General features: G+C 40.1%; 1 protein-coding gene across 1 annotated transcript in view; it reads left to right on the top strand.

The window, feature by feature from the left end:
- cacna2d2a (calcium channel, voltage-dependent, alpha 2/delta subunit 2a) overlaps window positions 1–19,958 on the top strand; it is a 697,573-nt gene that overhangs the window by 553,480 nt on the left and 124,135 nt on the right. The window contains exons 11-13 of the mRNA XM_060919306.1: window positions 3,707–3,868; window positions 7,411–7,521; window positions 13,417–13,495. Of these exons, the coding sequence (XP_060775289.1) occupies window positions 3,707–3,868; window positions 7,411–7,521; window positions 13,417–13,495 (352 nt within the window). The remainder of the gene's footprint in view (window positions 1–3,706; window positions 3,869–7,410; window positions 7,522–13,416; window positions 13,496–19,958) is intronic.

The following is a 19,958-nucleotide window of genomic DNA, read 5'->3' as shown; positions in this document are numbered from 1 at the left end:
CCTCCCCACTCTCTGATTGGCTCCCTAACTCAGGCGAGCCTTTAGACCATAGTTTCCATGCTGTCTTTTCAGATCGGAATGATTGTGCAAAGCAGCATGGGATTTCCCAGGCTAGGGTGAATCCGCAGCAGCAGAAAACGAGTTTGAATAAATACCCATGTAATCTGAATTACACCAGAGTGCATTAACCAGTGTCACTAAACCTCGAGTCTGGGTCCAGTCTCGAGTCCCCAGTTTTCAAGTCCACGTCATTCAAGAAAATTTCGAGTCGAGTCCACTATTGATCCGAGTCGAGTCCGATACAAGCCCCGCTATCAACAGAGCAATGAACATAGCGTGTCACTTCCTTCTCTGGGTGGAGTCTTACCAAATAACAATTGAAGTTCAAGGTCGTCCCCTCGATAGTTCTTCTACATATGGAACACACAGCAGTGCATTTTTTCCCACTGCACGAGAAGTCTGTATAAGCAAAGCGGACAATCCTGGGGCTTCTCTCCAGGCATTTTAGCGCCATTAACATTAGTTTGTTCCTGGACATGACGTATGAACAGGTGAATGTGCATTCTCTTGCATGAAATTAGTATAAAAATTGATGTTGATATAAATATCTTCTGCCAAATTATTATGGCATGTTACAAAAAATAAAGAAATGAGTCCGAATGCAGTTAATGCACAAGTCTGAGTCCGAGTCACGAGTCATTAAAATTAGGGCATGAGTCAGACTCGAGTACTACAAACCTGGCATTTATTGTCTTCATCCAAGTAACTCCAGCTTAAGCCAGATCAAATGTCTGAGTGTATGCACGCGTTTTATTTTCTTTCTATTCACAGTCTTGGTATGAATAGAAAGAAAATAAAACACTTGCATACACTCAGACATTTGATATGAAAAAGAAATGAAATGACAAAGAAATGTCAACACTGTGCAACTTTAATATATGAATAGCTTTCCCCTTAACCCAAAAATTCAGTCCATTTGCAGCCTGACCTTCAAAAGAGAAACGAGTATCAAAATTCTTACAGAAATAGCTTTAAAGCGCAGAACTAATCATAAGTATGCACAAGTAGCTCTTCTGTAGAACATAGGGTTTACTGGCAAGAGCTAAACACACAGAGAGAGAGAGAGAGAGAGAGAGAGAGCGCACCCGGGTGGCATTTGAGCAAGGCTCGGCCTGATGCAGCAGGTGTTACTGTGCAGGTGAGTCAATGAGAACTGACAGCATTGGAGCTACACATGAGCACACACACACACATCAATACATGCATGGAGATTGGCTGTCTTCTGTGCTGACAGTTCTAAACTTGGCTTTGTAAATCCTGTTTAAAGTGTTTTACATGCTTTTTATGGTTAGTGCGAGCTGATTAATTCACCGCTTTGGCAAATGAAGTGCAATTTCCAATCTAAATCAATTCTGATGGAAAAGAGCAGGGGTTAAAATAGATTAGGATATATTTAGACCTAATGATTGAGAAGAACATGTCTTTTTGCATGTCTAGATTAGGGCTGTCAATCAATTAAAATATTAAATCATGATTAATCACGTTATTGTCCATAGTTAACTCACGCACAAATTAATCGCACATATTTTTTTTTTATCCGTTATAAATGTACCCAAAAGGGATATTTTTCTAATTTTTCAGAAGTGGGCGTGTACAAATATGCTTGCTTTATGCAAATGTATGTGACCAGGTCAGGAAGGATAAGGCTGGACACAGAAAAAAAAAATTGTGGGTATTTTATCCCACCACTGCATTTAAAATATAAAGTTGCATTAACATTATAATTTTGAGGATTTAACACAATTCAGTGTGAATAAAACAATATAGTATTTTCCAGAGGGGAACCGTCAGGGCCTTGTAGGCCTTCGGAGAAGGCCCAAACATATCAGCATTTCAAATGTTATGTAATTAATTGCTTTCATAATTTCATAATTTCATGATAATTATTCGCTTTTAATTGTAATTTGGCCTCATTTTCTATCAAATTTACTTTAGCAACGAAAGGGTTACTGTCCTGAAAACATTAGAGTTATCCAATGAGATTTTTTTGTTCGTTGTCTCTAGACAGAGAAGAGTTTAGCGCTGGCTCACTCATTGGTTAGGACTTCATTGCCGGGTATGTTTATGTAGGACGTGACAGATTAGTTAACCAACCAGATTTTATAGTGGGAGGGATCAAAAATTTATCGCCCTAGGCCTCCTCGAAGGCCAACGTGAGCTTAATCACGAGTCAGCGCCATCAGCGCAGCAGTGAAGTCACCTTCCTGCCAGTGTAGCGTTCATCAGTAGTGTTAGCGAATGCTAATAAAGCGGTCAAGCCAGTGCTATCGAGAGCAAGTAGCACAGGCTAACGACCGAAAAACTAAGATTTCTGTCTCCAGACTCTTCTTCCATGCACACTCACTACAGTATTTTTCACTCAGACTTACTGTAAGTATTCATTTCCCTGTGTAATTTACTTAGTGACTTTTAAAATCAACACCGACAGCTACACACAACAGAGTGACCTGGCAGCCTGCCGCTAATCCCTTGCAAAATCCTTTGCCCTGTTGCTTTTTTGGTGTGTCTGGCTAAGCTTTGGTTGAGCTCAAGTCCCAGCTCTAATAGTAAAAGTTCACCACTAGTATTTTCCTCTCATTCTGTCCTTGACTTCCAGCCTCAAACTATGCAATAAAATAAACTAAACTAACTCAGTGACGCAGACTCTGTACAACAGTAGTGGCGATCTATAAATAAAGAAAATAAAAATACAAAATACAAAGAAATACATTTGTTGAGCCGCACAGCTCATAAAGATGTTTTCCAGTAAAATGCAGTAACTCACTGGTAAATATACAGTACATTCATGAGCAAAAACTGCATTTATAAACACTTTTACATAAATCACACATTTCTCAGAATAAAACAAACACTCAGTCTCACTCCAGCGTGCAGCCTGCACACACACCTGGACCTTAACACGTCTTCTTTTCTCCCCTCTGGACCGTTAAAAGCAAAAACACATTTTATATAAACAATCAGAATACAACAATATAAGTTGATTCTGGACCTAAGTGCAATTTATCACGACTCACACCGACCAGCTACTCGCTACATTGCTTGCTCACGCTACGTCACTTCCTGATTTCCCAAACTACGGGGGAGGGGCACAGAATGTGCATGCGTTAATCGTACGTCAAAAAACATTAGTGCCGTTAAAAGGAATTTACGTTAATGTGGGCGGCATGGTGGTGTAGTGGTTAGCACGGTCGCCTCACAGCAAGAAGGTTCTGGGTTCGAACCCAGCGGCCGGCGAGGGCCTTTCTGTGCAGAGTTTGCATGTTCTCCCTGTGTCTGCGTGGGTTTCCTCCGGGTGCTCCGGTTTCCCCCACAGTCCAAAGACATGCAGTTAGATTGATGTGGGGTGGCCTTGGGCTGAGGTGCTCTTGAGCAAGGTACCTGACCCCTGACTGCTCCCCGGGCGCTCTGGTGTGGCTGCCCACTGCTCTGAGTGTGTGCGTGTGTTCACTGCTTCAGATGGGTTAAATTCAGAGGATGAATTTCACTGTGCTTGAAGTGTGCATGTGACAAATAAAGGTTTCTTCTTATTATTATCATGTTAACTTCGACAGCCCTATTCTAGATATTTAGAGTGTTTTGAAGAAAACAGTTGAATTGCCTTTTTCATAGCGCTCTCTATCTCTCTTCTTTCATCTTTCTGTCATAGTTTAATGAAAAGGCAGATGCTGTTGTCTCATGCTTTAAGACACTGGTCCAAGCTAATGTGAGAAACAAAAAGATCTTCAAAGACAAGGTGGCGCACATGCAAGCGAAGGGGACGACGGACTACAAATCCGGCTTTCAGTTCGCCTTCGAGCAGCTGCTAAATGTAAGACAAAATACTTTCACACCCACAAACACATAAATCCACACAGAATACACAGTCTGCTTTACAATATCCGTTTAGCTTAGCTTTCAAGTTCTGGCATCAATTACCAAACATCTGATGACTGAATTTCATCAGTTTGGTAAAAGTGAGATGTTTGCAGGTTAAAAATTAGGCTTTCATGGAGATTATCTTGATGTGAAAAGTGAAATGGAAAGACTGTATCTGTATTGGACTTTGGACCAACCTTTTGAGCTCAAGTTCCATCCACAGATTGTTCTCCTCTATATTCCACATTCACTTCCTTGCCTTGTGACTTTAAGGCTGCAACATACAACCCCAAATCAGAAAAAGTCGGGACGGTATGGAAAATGCAAATGAAAAAGAAACCAGTCATTTCCAAATTTACTTTGACTTGTATTTAATTGCAGACAGTATGAACCCACGATATTTCATGGTTTATCTGGTCAACTTCATTTCTTGTTAATATACATCCATTCCTGCATTTCAGGCCTGCAACGCATTCCAAAAAAAGTTGGGACTGGGGCAATTTAGGGCTAGTAATGAGATAAAACAATTATATAATGATGTGATTTGAAATAGGTGATGTCAACAGGCGACTGTAATCATGATTCGGTACAAAATCAGTAACCAGGAAAGGCCGAGTCTTTGAGGAGCAAAGATGGGCTGAGGATCTTTGATTTGTCAACAAATGCATGAGAAAATTATTGAAATGTTTAAAAACAACGTTCCTCACAGAAAGATATGATGGGATTTGGATATTTCACCCTCTATGGTGCATAATGTCATTAATCGATTCAAGGAATCTGGAGGGATTTTGGTGTATAAACGGCAAGGGCACAAGCCAAAGCTGAACACCCGTGATCTACGATCCCTCAGACAGCACCGCATCAAGAACCATCATTCATCTATAGCTGATATAACCACATGGGTTCGGAATTACTTTGACAAACCTTTGTCAAGCACTCCAGTACGGAGTTGCATCCACAAATGCCAGTTAAAACTTTACTGTGCAAAAAGGAAGCCTTATGGTAACTGTGTCTAGAAGTGCCGTCAACTTCTCTGGGCTCGGAGGCATCTGGGATGGACCATCACACAGTGGAAATATGTATCGTCATCAGACTAATCAGTATTCCAGGTCTTTTTTAGAAGGAATGGAGGCCGTGTGCTCCAGACCAAAGATGAAAAGGACCATCCAGATTGTTACCAGTAACAAGTCCAAAAAAAAAATAGCCTCAATGAGCGTGTAGCTCATACCGGCCACTGTTGTGTGTGAGTTTGAAATCCAATCAATCCTGTAGGAGGAGTAGCGATTTTTGTGAAATTGCATATGACCCCTGTGTGGCCACATCCATGGTAGGTGGCGCCACCTGGTGAACAATTCTTGTTGGAATATGTCTTTAGAATCTTCTGGATGAGTGTGTAAAGGGACATACTTTCATATAAAAAAAACCCCGAAATTGGTCCAGAATATGCACTTTAATGCAGAAAAGTACACTGAGATTTTGGAGCAACATATACTGCCTTCAAGATGACATCTTTTCCAGGGGTATTTCAACAAGACAATGCAAAACCACATTCTGCACACATTACAAAGGCATGGCTGTGGAAGGAGAGGGTGCCTGTCCGCTCTGTCCCCAATTGAGAATATGTGGCGAATTTTAAAAGGAAAAATATGACAACGACAACCCTGTACTGTTACACACCTTAAAGTGCATATCCTGGACCAATTTCGTTTTTTTTATGTGAAAGTAGCCAGATTCGTGACGTCACCTGCGGAAGCGCCATCAGGCTGCGCGAGCTTGCACGGTTTCAGTGCACAGCCTGTGTAGACCAAGTTTAGCAGCTTGTGATTTTGTATTGAAATATTGAATTGTCAGCTGAGTGCAATGTTACTTCACCTTTGGATGAAGAATATAATGAGAGGTCAGAATTGGGGCTTCATCTGTTTGGATTTGATGATGATTCAAGTAGTGAAGATGACGGAGACAACACCGGGGATGTAAATAATATGGTCATTTTCTCATAAACAAACCAGCGCTGACGTAGGATTCAGAAGGAGGCGTCCTGCACATGACATCACAAAAATCAATGTTTGCCGGGAAATCCAAATGGCAAGTTTTTTCAGAGGCTGACCAATTCGCCTCAAATGGCTTGATTTCAACTGAATTTTTCTGGTATTGCGCAAGGTAAAAAAATTGCACAAAATGCAAACTGTGACAGATATTTGACTAAAGTTTAATATAAAATAGGAGAATTACATTGATCTGCTCCTGAATTTACCCGTGATATGCACTTTAAGACCTGTTTGCAGGAAGAATGGGACACTTCATTACTTGGCGTCTTTAGTCCCTAAACATGTTTTAAGTCTTGTGAGAAGGAATGGCAACATTACAAAATGGTAAATGCTTGATTTTGACAAAAACATGAGGTAAAATCCATGAGGTAAAATATCAAATAATGTGCTGTCGTTGTACTGTTTTGCGAAAGATTATTAACAAATTTTACAAATAATTGTGTTCAGTTTTAATTTCAATTTTAACATACTGTCCCAACTTTTTCTCATTCGGGGTTGTAAAAATGAGAAGCTCGTACTTGAATTATAGAGGGCTTAAACATCTTAAAACAATGAAATTGTCAGATGGAACCTTCTGTGGTCCTAGTTTATTTCATATTCGAGCAGTGATACAGGGTAAGACTGTGTGTGTGTGTGTGTGTGTGTGTGTGTGTGTGTGTGTGTGTGTGTGTGTGTGTGTGTGAGAGAGAGAGAACATGAGCTTTTGTTATTTTGTGCGTGTACAAAAATCATTGCATTTGTATATGTCTGTGTATAGCAGCATATGTGTTTGAGGTTTCATTATTGGTGCGTGTCCACAAATCTGTGTGTGCGTGTGTGTTTTGGGAAGCTGGCTCTCTAATAGACCCTGATGGTATGATTGATGAGAGTGGCTGTGAGGAGATGGGCTGCAGACGCACAGATGAATTTGTATTCTCTGCCTGTTTGACAGAGTGGCAGAGAGAGCCAAGCTTTCAGCCTCACTTTGTGCTCGCCTTAGCGCCCTCCAAACTCAGTAGTCACTCTAATCGCTGCCAGAGCCAAAACTACTAAAGCATTTTAATCATTGCCTGCTGCAATGGACGCTCCTGATTGGTGGATTGGAGAGCAGCTGAAACGTGTAATTGCGGCCGTATTATTTATCTTTATTAGAATCCTGTCAGTGATGCGGCATTGGGCGAATGTCAGTGACAGCTGTGATTGGACAGGAGAGAGAGGGGACTTCTAGATAGCTTCGGAAATAGGACAATAGACAGCAGTTGGGCACAATTGCCAACATGCGATTAGAAAAACATGCACTGATGCGGCGTCTCTCTAATAGACAAAGGAATGATAAACCACTGTCATTATGATGCAGATGTACTTAAGTGTATAGTTGAGGTTGTTTATGTAGAGAATGGAGTCGATATGATTATTGTTAACTGGTTTCCAATTTATTTATTTTTTCACTCCATCCCTTTTCTCTCAGGAGACCGGTGCTCCAAGGGCAAATTGCAATAAGATGATAATGATGTTCACAGATGGAGGAGAGGATCGGGCTCAAGAGGTCTTCGAGAAGTACAACTGGCCCAATAAAACAGTGAGTGCAGTAATGCCAATCAACACAAAAGACGAGTCGCCTTTCCACAAGTACTGTTAAGTTGTCTAAAATAATATAAAATCAATGACGAGAAATAAGTCATTCTGTCCCGTCTCTTAATCTATTACCGAAGGACTCTTCGATAGGATTCTCTTTTGATATCCCTTTGCACGAACTTTGCATATTTTAGATACTTAACTATTGTTAAACGATCTCAATCAGTCTCAGTCCATGTGCACTTTTTTATTTTAAATTTCTTTAGCATGGCTTTACATTTGATTCGGAGGTCTGTAGAAATAGGCATTTTTGTACACACACACACACACACACACACACACACACACACACACACACACACACACACACACAGATATTTACAGCGCTCAGCATAAATGAGTACACCCCCTTTGAAAAGTAACATTTTAAACAATATCTCAATGAACACAAACAATTTCCAAAATGTTGAAAAGACAAAGTTTAATATAACATCTGTTTAACTTATAACGTGAAAGTAAGGTTAATAATATAACTTAGATTACACATTTTTCAGTTTTACTCAAATTAGGGTGCTGCAAAAATGAGTACACCGCACAACAAAAACTACTACATCTAGTACTTTGTATGGCCTCCATGATTTTTAATGACAGCACCAAGTCTTCTCGGCATGGAATGAACAAGTTGGCGACATTTTGCAACATCAATCTTTTTCCATTCTTCAACAATGACATCTTTTAGTGACTGGATGCTGGATGGAGAGTGATGCTCAACTTGTCTCTTCAGAATTCCCCAAAGAAAATAATTTCTTTACACCACAAAGGTGAAGGCTACAAGAAGATCAGCAAAGCTTTACTTATCAGTCAGAATACTGTAGCAAAAGTGGTACAAAAATTTAAGAAAGATGGAACTGCAACCATCTCACAGAGACGTCCAGGTCGTCCACGGAACTTAACACCTTGACAGGAGCGTCTTCTGATGAGAAGGGTTGAGGAAAATCGGCATGCAAGTTCACTGCAGTTATCTAAAGAAGTAGAAAGCCAAACTGGGGTGACTATTTCCCGTGACACAATATGGCGTACACTGCAGAGGAATGGCATGCATGGATGCCGTCCACGAAAGAAGCCTCTCCTAAAGCCCAGGCACAAAAAAGCCCGCCTAGAGTTTGCCAGGGCCCATGCTGACAAAGATGAAGACTACTGGAACTCTATACTCTGGAGTGATGAGACCAAGATAAATGTTTTTGGAACTGATGGCTTCAAAACTGTATGGCATCACAAAGGTGAGGAATATAAAGAAAACTGCATGGTGCCTACAGTGAAACATGGTGGTGGCAGTGTCCTTATGCGGGGCTGCATGAGTGCTGCTGGTGTCGGGGAGCTGCATTTCATTGATGGCATCATGAATTCGCAGACGTATCGCTCTATACTGAAAGAGAAGATGCTACCATCACTCCGTAACCTTGGTCGTCGTGCACTTTTCCAACATGACTAAACACACATCTAAGGCCACTGTTGGATTTCTGAAGAAGAACAGGGTGAAAGTAATTCAGTGGCCAAGTATGTCTCCTGATCTGAACCCAATCGAACAGCTATGGGGAATTCTGAAGAGACAAGTTGAGCATCACTCTCCATCCAGCATCCAGTCACTAAAAGAGGTCATTGTTGAACAATGGAAAAAGATTGATGTTGCAAAATGTCGCCAACTTGTTCATTCCATGCCTAGAAGACTTGGTGCTGTCATTAAAAATCATGGAGGCCATACAAAGTACTAGATGTAGTAGTTTTTGTTGTGGGGTGTACTTGTTTTTGCACCAACCTAATTTGAGTAAAACTGAAAAATGTGTAATCTAAGTTATATTATTAACCTTACTTTCACGTTATAAGTTAAACAGATGTTATATTAAACTTTGTCTTTTCAACATTTTGGAAATTGTTTGTGTTCATTGAGATATTGTTTAAAATGTTACTTTTCAAAGGGGGTGGACTCATTTACGCTGAGCACTGTATAGAGACATGAGTGTTTTACTGGGAAATACAACACTCGTATTTTTCATATGAACTACATCCAGGACATAGAGCTCCAAAACCGTGACATAAATCTCTTTATGTCACTTGTGAGGAAATTGATGAATTGTTTTGATAAATTTGCATACCTTTTGTTTGTGAATGTGTCCATATAATTTAAAAAAATTACACGTTGGCTTATATACAACCCCGATTCCAAAAAAGTTGGGACAAAGTACAAATTGTAAATAAAAACAGAATGCAATAATTTACAAATCTCAAAAACTGATATTGTATTCACAATAGAACACAGACAACATATCAAATGTCGGAAGTGAGACATTTTGAAATTTCATGCCAAATATTGACTCATTTGAAATTTCATGACAGCAACACATCTCAAAAAAGTTGGGACAGGGGCAATAAGAGGCTGGAAAAGTTAAAGGTACAAAAAAGGAACAGCTGGAGGACCAAATTGCAACTCATTAGGTCAATTGGCAATAGATCATTAACATGACTGGGTATAAAAAGAGCATCTTGGAGTGGCAGCGGCTCTCAGAAGTAAAGATGGGAAGAGGATCACCAATCCCCCTAATTCTGCGCCGACAAATAGTGGAGCAATATCAGAAAGGAGTTCGACAGTGTAAAATTGCAAAGAGTTTGAACATATCATCATCTACAGTGCATAATATGATCAAAAGATTCAGAGAATCTGGAAGAATCTCTGTGCATAAGGGTCAAGGCCGGAAATCCATACTGGGTGCCCATGATCTTCGGGCCCTTAGACGGCACTGCATCACATACAGGCATGCTTCTGTATTGGAAATCACAAAATGGGCTCAGGAATATTTCCAGAGAACATTATCTGTGAACACAATTCACCGTGCCATCCACCGTTGCCAGCTAAAACTCTATAGTTCAAAGAAGAAGCCGTATCTAAACATGATCCAGAAGCGCAGACGTCTTCTCTGGGCCAAGGCTCATTTAAAATGAACTGTGGCAAAGTGGAAAACTGTTCTGTGGTCAGACGAATCAAAATTTGAAGTTCTTTATGGAAATCAGGGACGCCGTGTCATTCGGACTAAAGAGGAGAAGGATGACCCAAGTTGTTATCAGCGCTCAGTTCAGAAGCCTGCATCTCTGATGGTATGGGGTTGCATTAGTGCATGTGGCATGGGCAGCTTACACGTCTGGAAAAGACACCATCAATGCTGAAAGGTATATCCAGGTTCTAGAGCAACATATGCTCCCATCCAGACGACGTCTCTTTCAGAGATGACCTTGCATTTTCCACCATGACAATGCCAAACCACATACTGCATCAATTACAGCATCATGGCTGCATAGAAGAAGGGTCCGGGTACTGAACTGGCCAGCCTGCAGTCCAGATCTTTCACCCATAGAAAACATTTGGCACATCATAAAATGGAAGCTACGACAAAAAAGACCTCAGACAGTTGAGCAACTAGAATCCTACATTATACAAGAATGGGTTAACATTCCTATCCCTAAACTTGAGCAACTTGTCTCCTCAGTCCCCAGACGTTTACAGACTGTTGTAAAGAGAAAAGGGGATGTCTCACAGTGGTAAACATGGCCTTTTCCCAACTTTTTTGAGATGTGTTTTTGTCATGAAATTTAAAATCACCTAATTTTTCTCTTTAAATGATACATTTTCTCAGTTTAAACATTTGATATGTCATCTATGTTCTATTCTGAATAAAATATGGAATTTTGAAACTTCCACATCATTGCATTCCGTTTTTATTTACAATTTGTACTTTGTCCCAACTTTTTTGGAATCGGGGTTGTATGTACACACACACACACACACACACACACACTCACACACACTTGTGCATTATCAACAATTAGAATGTCGTGAAAAGTTTAATTTCTTTCCTAATTTAATTCAAAAAGGTAAATTTTCTCATATTCTACATTCATGACTCATAAAGTGAAATATTTCAAGCCTTTTTTTGTTTTGAAAATTATGGGTTATAGCTAATGAAAATCAGAAATCCAGTTTCTCAAATTATTTGAATATTTCCTAAGATCAGTCAAAAATTGATTTACGATACAGAAATGTCCAACTTCTGAAAAGTACTGTATGTTCATTTATACACTCAATACTTAGTTGGGGCTCCTTTACTAAGAATTACTGCATCAGTGCGGTGTGGCATGGAGGCGATCAGCCTGTGGCACTGCTGAGGTGTTATTGAAGCCCAGGTTGCTTTGATAGCAGCCTTCAGCTTGTCTGTACTTTTGGGTCAGGTGTTTCTCATCTTCCTCTTGACAATACCCCATAGATTCTTTGTGGGCTTCAGGTCAGGCCAGTTTGCTGGCCAATCAAGCACAGTAATATCATGGTCAGCAAACCATTTGGTAGTAGTTTTGGCACTGTGGGCAGGCACTAAGTCCTGCTGGAAAAGGAAATCAGCATCTCCATAAAGCTTGTCAGCAGATGGAAGCATAAAGTGCTCTAAAATCTCCTGGTAGATGGCTGTGTTGACTTTGGACTTGATAAAACACAGCGGACCTACCAGCAGATGACACAGCACCCCAAATCATCACAGACTGTGGAAACTTCACACTGGGCTTCAAACACCTTGGATTCTGTGCCTCTCCATTCTTCCTCCAGACTGTAGGACCTTTCATTTCCAAATGAAATGAAAAATTTACTTTCATCTGAAAAGAGGTCTTTGAACCACTGAGTAACAGTGTTGCTTCAGGAGTGGCTTGAAATTAGGAATGTGAAAGTTGTAGTCCCTTTCCTAAAGACGTCTGTGTGTGGTGGCTCTTGATGCACCGACACCAGCCTCAGTGCACTCCTTGTGAAGCTCTCCCAAGTTCTTGAATCAACTTTTTTTGCCAATCCTCTCAAGGCTGCGGTCATCCCTGTTGCTTGTGCACCTTTTCCAGCCAGCTTTTTCAGCAATGACCCTCTGTGGCTTACCCTCCTTGTGGAGAGTGTCAATGATTGTCTTCTGGACAACTGTCAAGTCAGCAGTCTTCCCCATGATTGTGGTTGTGTGTACTGAACTAGACTCAGAGATACACAGTATTTATACTGTTTTACTCAAACTCGAAATGAAATATTCTATTATTTTGAGTATTTTTTTGCGCTGTAGGCCATAATTATCAAAATTAAAATAGAAAAATGCTTGAAACATTTTACTTTACACTACCGTTCAAAAGTTTGGGGTCACTTTGAAATGTCCTTATTTTTGAAAGAAAAGCACTGTTCTTTTCAATGAAGATCACTTTAAACTAATCAGAAATACACTGTATACATTGCTAATGTGGTAAATGACTATTCTAGCTGCAAAGGTCTGGTTTTTGGTGCAATATCTCCATAGGTGTATAGAGGCCCATTTCCAGCAACTCTCACTCCAGTGTTCTAATGGTACAATGTGTTTGCTCATTGCCTCAGAAGGCTAATGGATGATTAGAAAACCCTTGTACAATCATGTTAGCACAGCTGAAAACAGTTGAGCTCTTTAGAGAAGCTATAAAACTAACCTTCCTTTGAGCAGATTGAGTTTCTGGAGCGTCACATTTGTGGGGTCGATTAAATGCTCAAAATGGCCAGAAAAATGTCTTGACTATATTTTCTATTCATTTTACAACTTATGGTGGTAAATAAAAGTGTGACTTTTCATGGAAAACACAAAATTGTCTGGGTGACCCCAAACTTTTGAACGGTAGTGTATGTGTAATGAGTCTGATGGAAAATATTGAACTTTTTCACAATATTCTAATTGTTAGAGATGCACTAGTATGTATATAAATATTGTTTAACTAGGAAAATAGTACTTGTACTCTATTAGACATACGGTCATATTTGTATAGTTTCAGTTCAGAGCCTTACATTAAGTCTTTCCTGTTCTCACAGGTTCGAGTCTTCACCTTCTCCGTGGGGCAGCACAACTATGATGTCACTCCACTGCAATGGATTGCTTGTGCCAACAGAGGTGAGCTTTAAGTGTCTTTGTTGTTTCTCATGGTGTATCACACTTTGACCTCTCATGACTCTCCTGACTACAAATTATGTGAATAAATATTTAATTTTTAAGCATCTAGCATCCAAAAGGTTTATAATTGATCTCTTCTGGAGTTTGTTCATCTTCAGTAATCCTGGTCAGGGCCATGGTGGGTCTGGAGTCTGTCCCAGAAACACTGGGCACGTGGCAGGAATGCACCATATATCAGACACCAGTCCATCACAGGGCACCAACTGCACATTCATTCATATTTAGGGGCAATTTAGCAAAGCCAGTCCACCTACCAGCATGTTTTTTGGGAGGTGGGAAGAAACCAGATGACCCAGAGGAAGCCCACACGAACATGGCGAAAACCCATACGGACACTGAGTGTAAAAGAGAATTTACACAGCAAGCGAGACATTGGCGTGAGCTAAATGTAAGTGAATGTATCTGTTTGCCAGTTTACACTGCCTAAGTTTCTGAAGCGTGGTTTTCAAGATTTGAGAATGCAACAGTAGGCTCGTGCCCATAAAAAAACCTCCTTAAATGGCCGAGGTGACTAACTTGGGATCTGGATCAATGGCCAAAGTGGCATAATCACCAAGATAGCGTGGTATAAACGGTTAAGAAATCTTCACATAAATTGGTAATAATAATTTAATTGACTTTTCATGCCATCACAACTTCATGATACAGTATACTGTAATAACATGGAAAGACATCAGTGCCACAAAGTACCAATTCCCAAGTCCTTGAACACAATGTTTTAATGTGACAAAATAGGAGGCAGGTTTTTTTTGTGTGTGGATTATTATTATTATGACTCATCTACGTGCTAAAAAATAGAACTGGAGTGTAAAAAATGCTCCTATCATGTTTTTACGGCTATAATACATACTTAAAGCGCTACCAGTTGAAACTGCTGCATTGATTCCAGTAACAAAAGACGGACAACTGAAAAATGCCTCACAGATGGTTCTGGTGTAAATTAATTTTAACTCGGGATTGAAATAGGGACACTACCTGCTGCACTACCATGCCACCCCTCTGGCATATATATATATATATATATATATATATATACACACACACACATGCGCATGCAAAAGTCTTAGGCACATGCAGAGGTGGACAGTAACGAAGTACATTTACTTGAGTACTGTACTTAAGTACACTTTTTGATTATCTGTACTTTACTTGAGTATTATTTATTTATTTAGGAAACTTCTGACTTTAACTTCACTACATTTGAAAGGCAAATATCGTACTTTTCACTCCACTACATTTCTATCGAGGTCCTCATTACTTGTTACGATGAAGCAGCTTTGAAAGTGGATGTTTTTTCTTTTCTAAAACGCGATTGGTTTTTTCGCAGGTGACACTGAGAGCCGATCAGTAATCACTAGGGTCACGTCACTTCCATAGACTGTATAAAATCAAGATCAGTGATTTCTCAGCAGTATTATTTGAACACAATCAGCTGATGGCAGAATGGATGGAGGCAGTTCTTCTGGGGAACGCACACACTCATGGCTTTACCTAGAACCCATGTTTCAGTTTTCTGAAAGGATTAAAGATTCGTTTCATTTTAAATGTTTGCTTTGTTTGCCTAAAACGAACCATGTCACGGCCTACAAATCTCACCGTCAAACCTGCAGAAGCATATTGAGGGATATAAACGTTTTATTCCAAGAGAAAGCTTGCAATAAAGTTGTCTGTACTTTTAGAGCTAGCGATAATGTTGCAATAGCTATGCAGTCTAGTTAGTCAAATGACTTTCTATGGAATTGCCCACCAAGTTGCCATTGCCTTGTCCACAGCTAACGTCAACACATAGCTAGCTAACTTGGACACTGTTTAGTTAGCATGTAAAAACGGAGTTACGCGAACATGAATAACATCAACTTATCTGAAGTCCTTTCAGAAATGTTTTAGCATAATCTTGCCAAATAAACAGAATATAGAAATCTTTCTTTCCTCGTAATGTTAGCTACCCAATATGATTTAGAGTTTGAAAAGAGTTTGCTAGCGTGTCAGGAGCTTCACTGACTAGCTAGCTTAATGTATAGCATGCGTTCATTTTGTAAATTCACATTTCTGTCTTTGGTAATGTTAACATTGTAGCTTTTGTGACCTTGCATAATTACTATAGCTACTTCGTATTTTTTTTTTTTACCAGTAGCCAAAGAGAAAAACTAGTCAGCATCTTATTGATGATTCTGACACTGCCAGAGCTGTATCAGAACATTACCATGCTGCTTTGTGGACAATGGATCCTTTTTTGTCAATTTAGTTGTTTCATTTTGTAATGTTCAACCAGGTGTTTATTCTACAGGTTCTATAAGCTAGTCAGTAAATCCAGTAGGTTGCTTCAGAGGCATGAGGTATTATAAGCGTTGTGTCAATAATACAACGGTGCATTGACAGAAAATGTACTTTTAATACTTAAGTATTTTTAAAAGCAAGTACTTCAGTACTTTAACTTAAGTAAAAATTTGACTGGACAACTTTCACTTGTATTGGAGTAACATTTGACCAGCGGGATCTGTACTTTCACTTAAAGTGCATATCACGGGTAAATTCAGGAGCAGATCAATGTAATTCTCCTATTTTATATTAAACTTTGGTCAAATATCTGTCACATTTTGTGCAATTTTTTTACCTTGCGCAATACCAGAAAAATTCATTTGAAATCAAGCCATTTGAGGCGAATTGGTCCGCCTCTGAAAAAAATTGGCATTTGGATTTCCTGGCAAATATTGATTTTCGAGACGTCGCATGCGGGACGCCTCCCTCTGAATCCTACGTCAGCGCTGGTTTGTTTATGAGAAAACGACCTGGTGGTTTTCTGCAAATTTCTTCAACGTTATCGCGGAATTATTAAAATGGTTAACAGATGTATCATAGGAGGGTGTAGCAACACCAATCTTGATGGGATTAGTACTCATCGTTTCCCAAATAACCGGACAATGAGAGAGAAATGGGAGCGCTTGGTCTACACAGGCTGTGCACTGAAACCGTGCAAAGCTCTCGCAGCCTGCTGGCGCTTCCGCAGATAACGTCACGAATCTGGCTCCAGACTCCCTTGGGATTTTTCCAGACACGTTTTGTTATTTTATTTTTTTCTGCTGTAGACAGATGGCCTTGTGCAAAATTACCCTTCTGGATGAGTGTGTAAAGGGACACATTTTCATATAAAAAAACCACAAAATTGGTTCAGGATATGCACTTTAAGTAATGAAGTTGGGTACTTTGTCCACATCTGGGCACATGTACAGTGGTGCTTGAAAGTTTGTGAACCCTTTAGAATTTTCTATATTTCTGCATAAATATGACCTAAAACATCATCGGATTTTCACACAAGTCCTAAAAGTAGATAAAGAGAACCCAGTTAAACAAATGAGACAAAAATATGAAACTTGGTCATTTATTTATTGAAGAAAATGATCCAATATTACATATCTGTGAGTGGCAAAAGTATGTGAACCTTTGCTTTCAGTAAATGGTGTGACCCCCTTGTGCAGCAATAACTGCAACTAAACGTTTGCGGTAACTGTTGATCAGTCCTGCACACCGGCTTGGAGGAATTTTAGCCCATTCCTCCGTACAGAACAGCTTCAACTCTGGGATGTTAGTGGGTTTCCTCACATGAACTGTTCGCTTCAGGTCCTTCCACAACATTTTGATTGGATTAAGGTCAGGACTTTGACTTGGCCATTCCAAAACAGTAACTTTATTCTTCTTTAACCATTCTTTGGTAGAACGACTTGTGTGCTTAGGGTCGTTGTCTTGCTGCATGACCCACCTTCTCTTGAGATTCAGTTCATGGACAGATGTCCTGACATTTTCCTTTAGAATTCGCTGGTATAATTCAGAATTCATTGTTCCATCAATGATGACAAGCCGTCCTGGCCCAGATGCAGCAAAAGAGGCCCAAACCACGATACTACCACCACCATGTTTCACAGATGGGATAAGGTTCTTATGCTGGAATGCAGTGTTTTCCTTTCTCCAAACATAATGCTTCTCATTGAAACCAAAAAGTTCTATTTTGGTCTCATCCGTCCACAAAGCATTTCTCCAATAGCCTTCTGGCTTGTCCATGTGATCTTTAGCAAACTGCAGATGAGCAGCAATGTTCTTTTTGGAGAGCAGTGGCTTTCTCCTTGCAACCCTGCCATGCACACCATTGTTGTTCAGTGTTCTCCTGATGGTGGCCTCATGAACATTAACATTAGCCAATGTGAGAGAGGCCTTCGGTTGCTTAGAAGTTATCCTGGGGTCCTTTGTGACCTCGCTGACTATTACACGCCTTGCTCTTGGAGTGATCTTTGTTGGTCGATCAGTCCTGAGGAGGGTAACAATGGTTTTGAATTTCCTCCATTTGTACACAATCTGTCTGACTGTGGATTGGTGGAGTCCAAACTCTTTACAAATGGTTTTGTAACCTTTTCCAGCCTGATGAGCATCAACAACGCTTTTTCTGAGGTCCTCAGAAATCTCCTTTGTTCGTGCCATGATACACTTCCACAAACATGTATTGCGAAGATCAGACTTTGATAGATCCCTGTTCTTTAAATAAAACAGGGTGCCCACTCACACTTGATTGTCATCCCATTGATTGGAAACACCTGACTCTAATTTCACCTTCTAATTAACTGCTAATCCTAGAGGTTCACATACTTTTGCTACTCACAGATATGTAATATTGGATCAGTTTCCTCAATAAATAAATGACCAAGCATAATATTTTTGTCTCATTTGTTTAACTGGGTTCTCTTTATCTACTTTTAGGACTTGTGTGAAAATCCGATGATGTTTTAGGTCATATTTATGCAGAAATATAGAAAATTCTAAAGGGTTCACAAACTTTCAAGCACCACTGTAAAGAAATGCTGTAGACCAAAAATGGCTTCAAAAATAATGAAATGTTTCAACATTTAAAAAATACTATAAACAGCAGTAAGCCATAATAAATGAAACAAAGTCAATATTTGGTGTGAGACAACCCTTAACTTTAAAAAAAAAAAAATTGCAGTCTCAGGTACAGCGAGTGCAGTTTTATAAGGAAACGAGCTGTAGGTTTTACTGAGCATCTTACAAAACCAGCCCCAGTTCTTCTGGACACGTTGTCACACTCGCGTCTTAATTTTGCACCAAAGCCCAGTAGCCTTCATTATGTTTTTATCTGAAAAATGGTCTCTTGTGTAATATGCTGCTTAGATACAAACTTTGTTTTTTTCTGTAACATTTAATTTTGCCCTGTGATGACCTGGCGACTTGTCCAGGGTGTACCCGCCTTTCGCCCGTAGTCAGCTGGGATAGGCTCCAGCTTGCCTGCGACCCTGTAGAACAGGATAAAGCGGCTAGAGATAATGAGATGAGATGAGAACAAAGTTTGTATGAAAAAGAAGACTTTTGCACAGTACTGTATACTGCAGTCCTTTCGAAACCTTTTTGCTTACTCGGCATGTTTCTGTTGTTACAATGACCACACGTATAATACAGCACAATTTACTGTCAAACAAAACAACAATTTGATGATTCTGACGCACCCCAACAGGACGGTATTTTTTTGTTTATGTTTCTGCTTCTTGATTCCTGCACTTTTCTTTTACACCACCTTGTCCTCAGTGGCTTTTTCATTGCTTCCTTGTTCTTGTTCTCAGCTCTCTCCTAATGATTAATACTCACCCAGCTCTCTGATTAGTCAATTGTGAACAGTGCCCAAGTGCTCCAGAGGTCTCCTCATGCTCTCTCCCTCCTGCAAGTTTCTAATTAATTAGCCGAAAAATAAAAGACTGGCTTTCCGGCGATAAATGTAACTTCCCTCCATCAGCAGCCAAAGCAGCTTTGACTTGAGGATTAGCTTTTTGAGTGGCCATGTTCTCCACTTTAATGGCATGCGTGAAGGGGACCAGATTGGCACAGCAGGCATGGAGGTTTTTCCTTCGCCTTTCTCTGTGGACTTGATCTCCCCATTTGCCACAGTGCATGCTGCTATCACAAGAGTGCAGAGGAACACGCTTGACACACTCACAAAGGCAAGATGGTGCCACCGCTTCCCTTTGGCGTACAAGACACTTGAGATCACATGTTCTATCAAAAAGCATGCAGACACAAAACGCGTTCTCGCTCGAGCATCGAGCGAGGGCCCCTCAACCTACACACACTCGCTCTCTTTCATATCTCTCATACACATGCAAATGGTCTTTGACAGGTTGAGAGGTAGACTGGCACAGGTTTGCTCTGTGTGTATCTGTTATTTATGCACTATGTTCTACAAGACAGAGCAGTGTATTCACTTCAGTAAAGAGGATCCAGTTGTAGGTGACAATTAGAGACATGTGTTTGACACAGTCCATGCATGTTATCACAGTGAACAGTGTCCCTCAGTGAGACTAGTTCACACATCAAATGCATCCTGTGGCTATGGCTATGACTGAACCCA

Source organism: Neoarius graeffei, chromosome 4 (genome assembly GCF_027579695.1).
Source record: "Neoarius graeffei isolate fNeoGra1 chromosome 4, fNeoGra1.pri, whole genome shotgun sequence".
NCBI lineage: Eukaryota > Metazoa > Chordata > Actinopteri > Siluriformes > Ariidae > Neoarius > Neoarius graeffei.
This window is presented reverse-complemented; position numbering and strand designations above follow the sequence as displayed.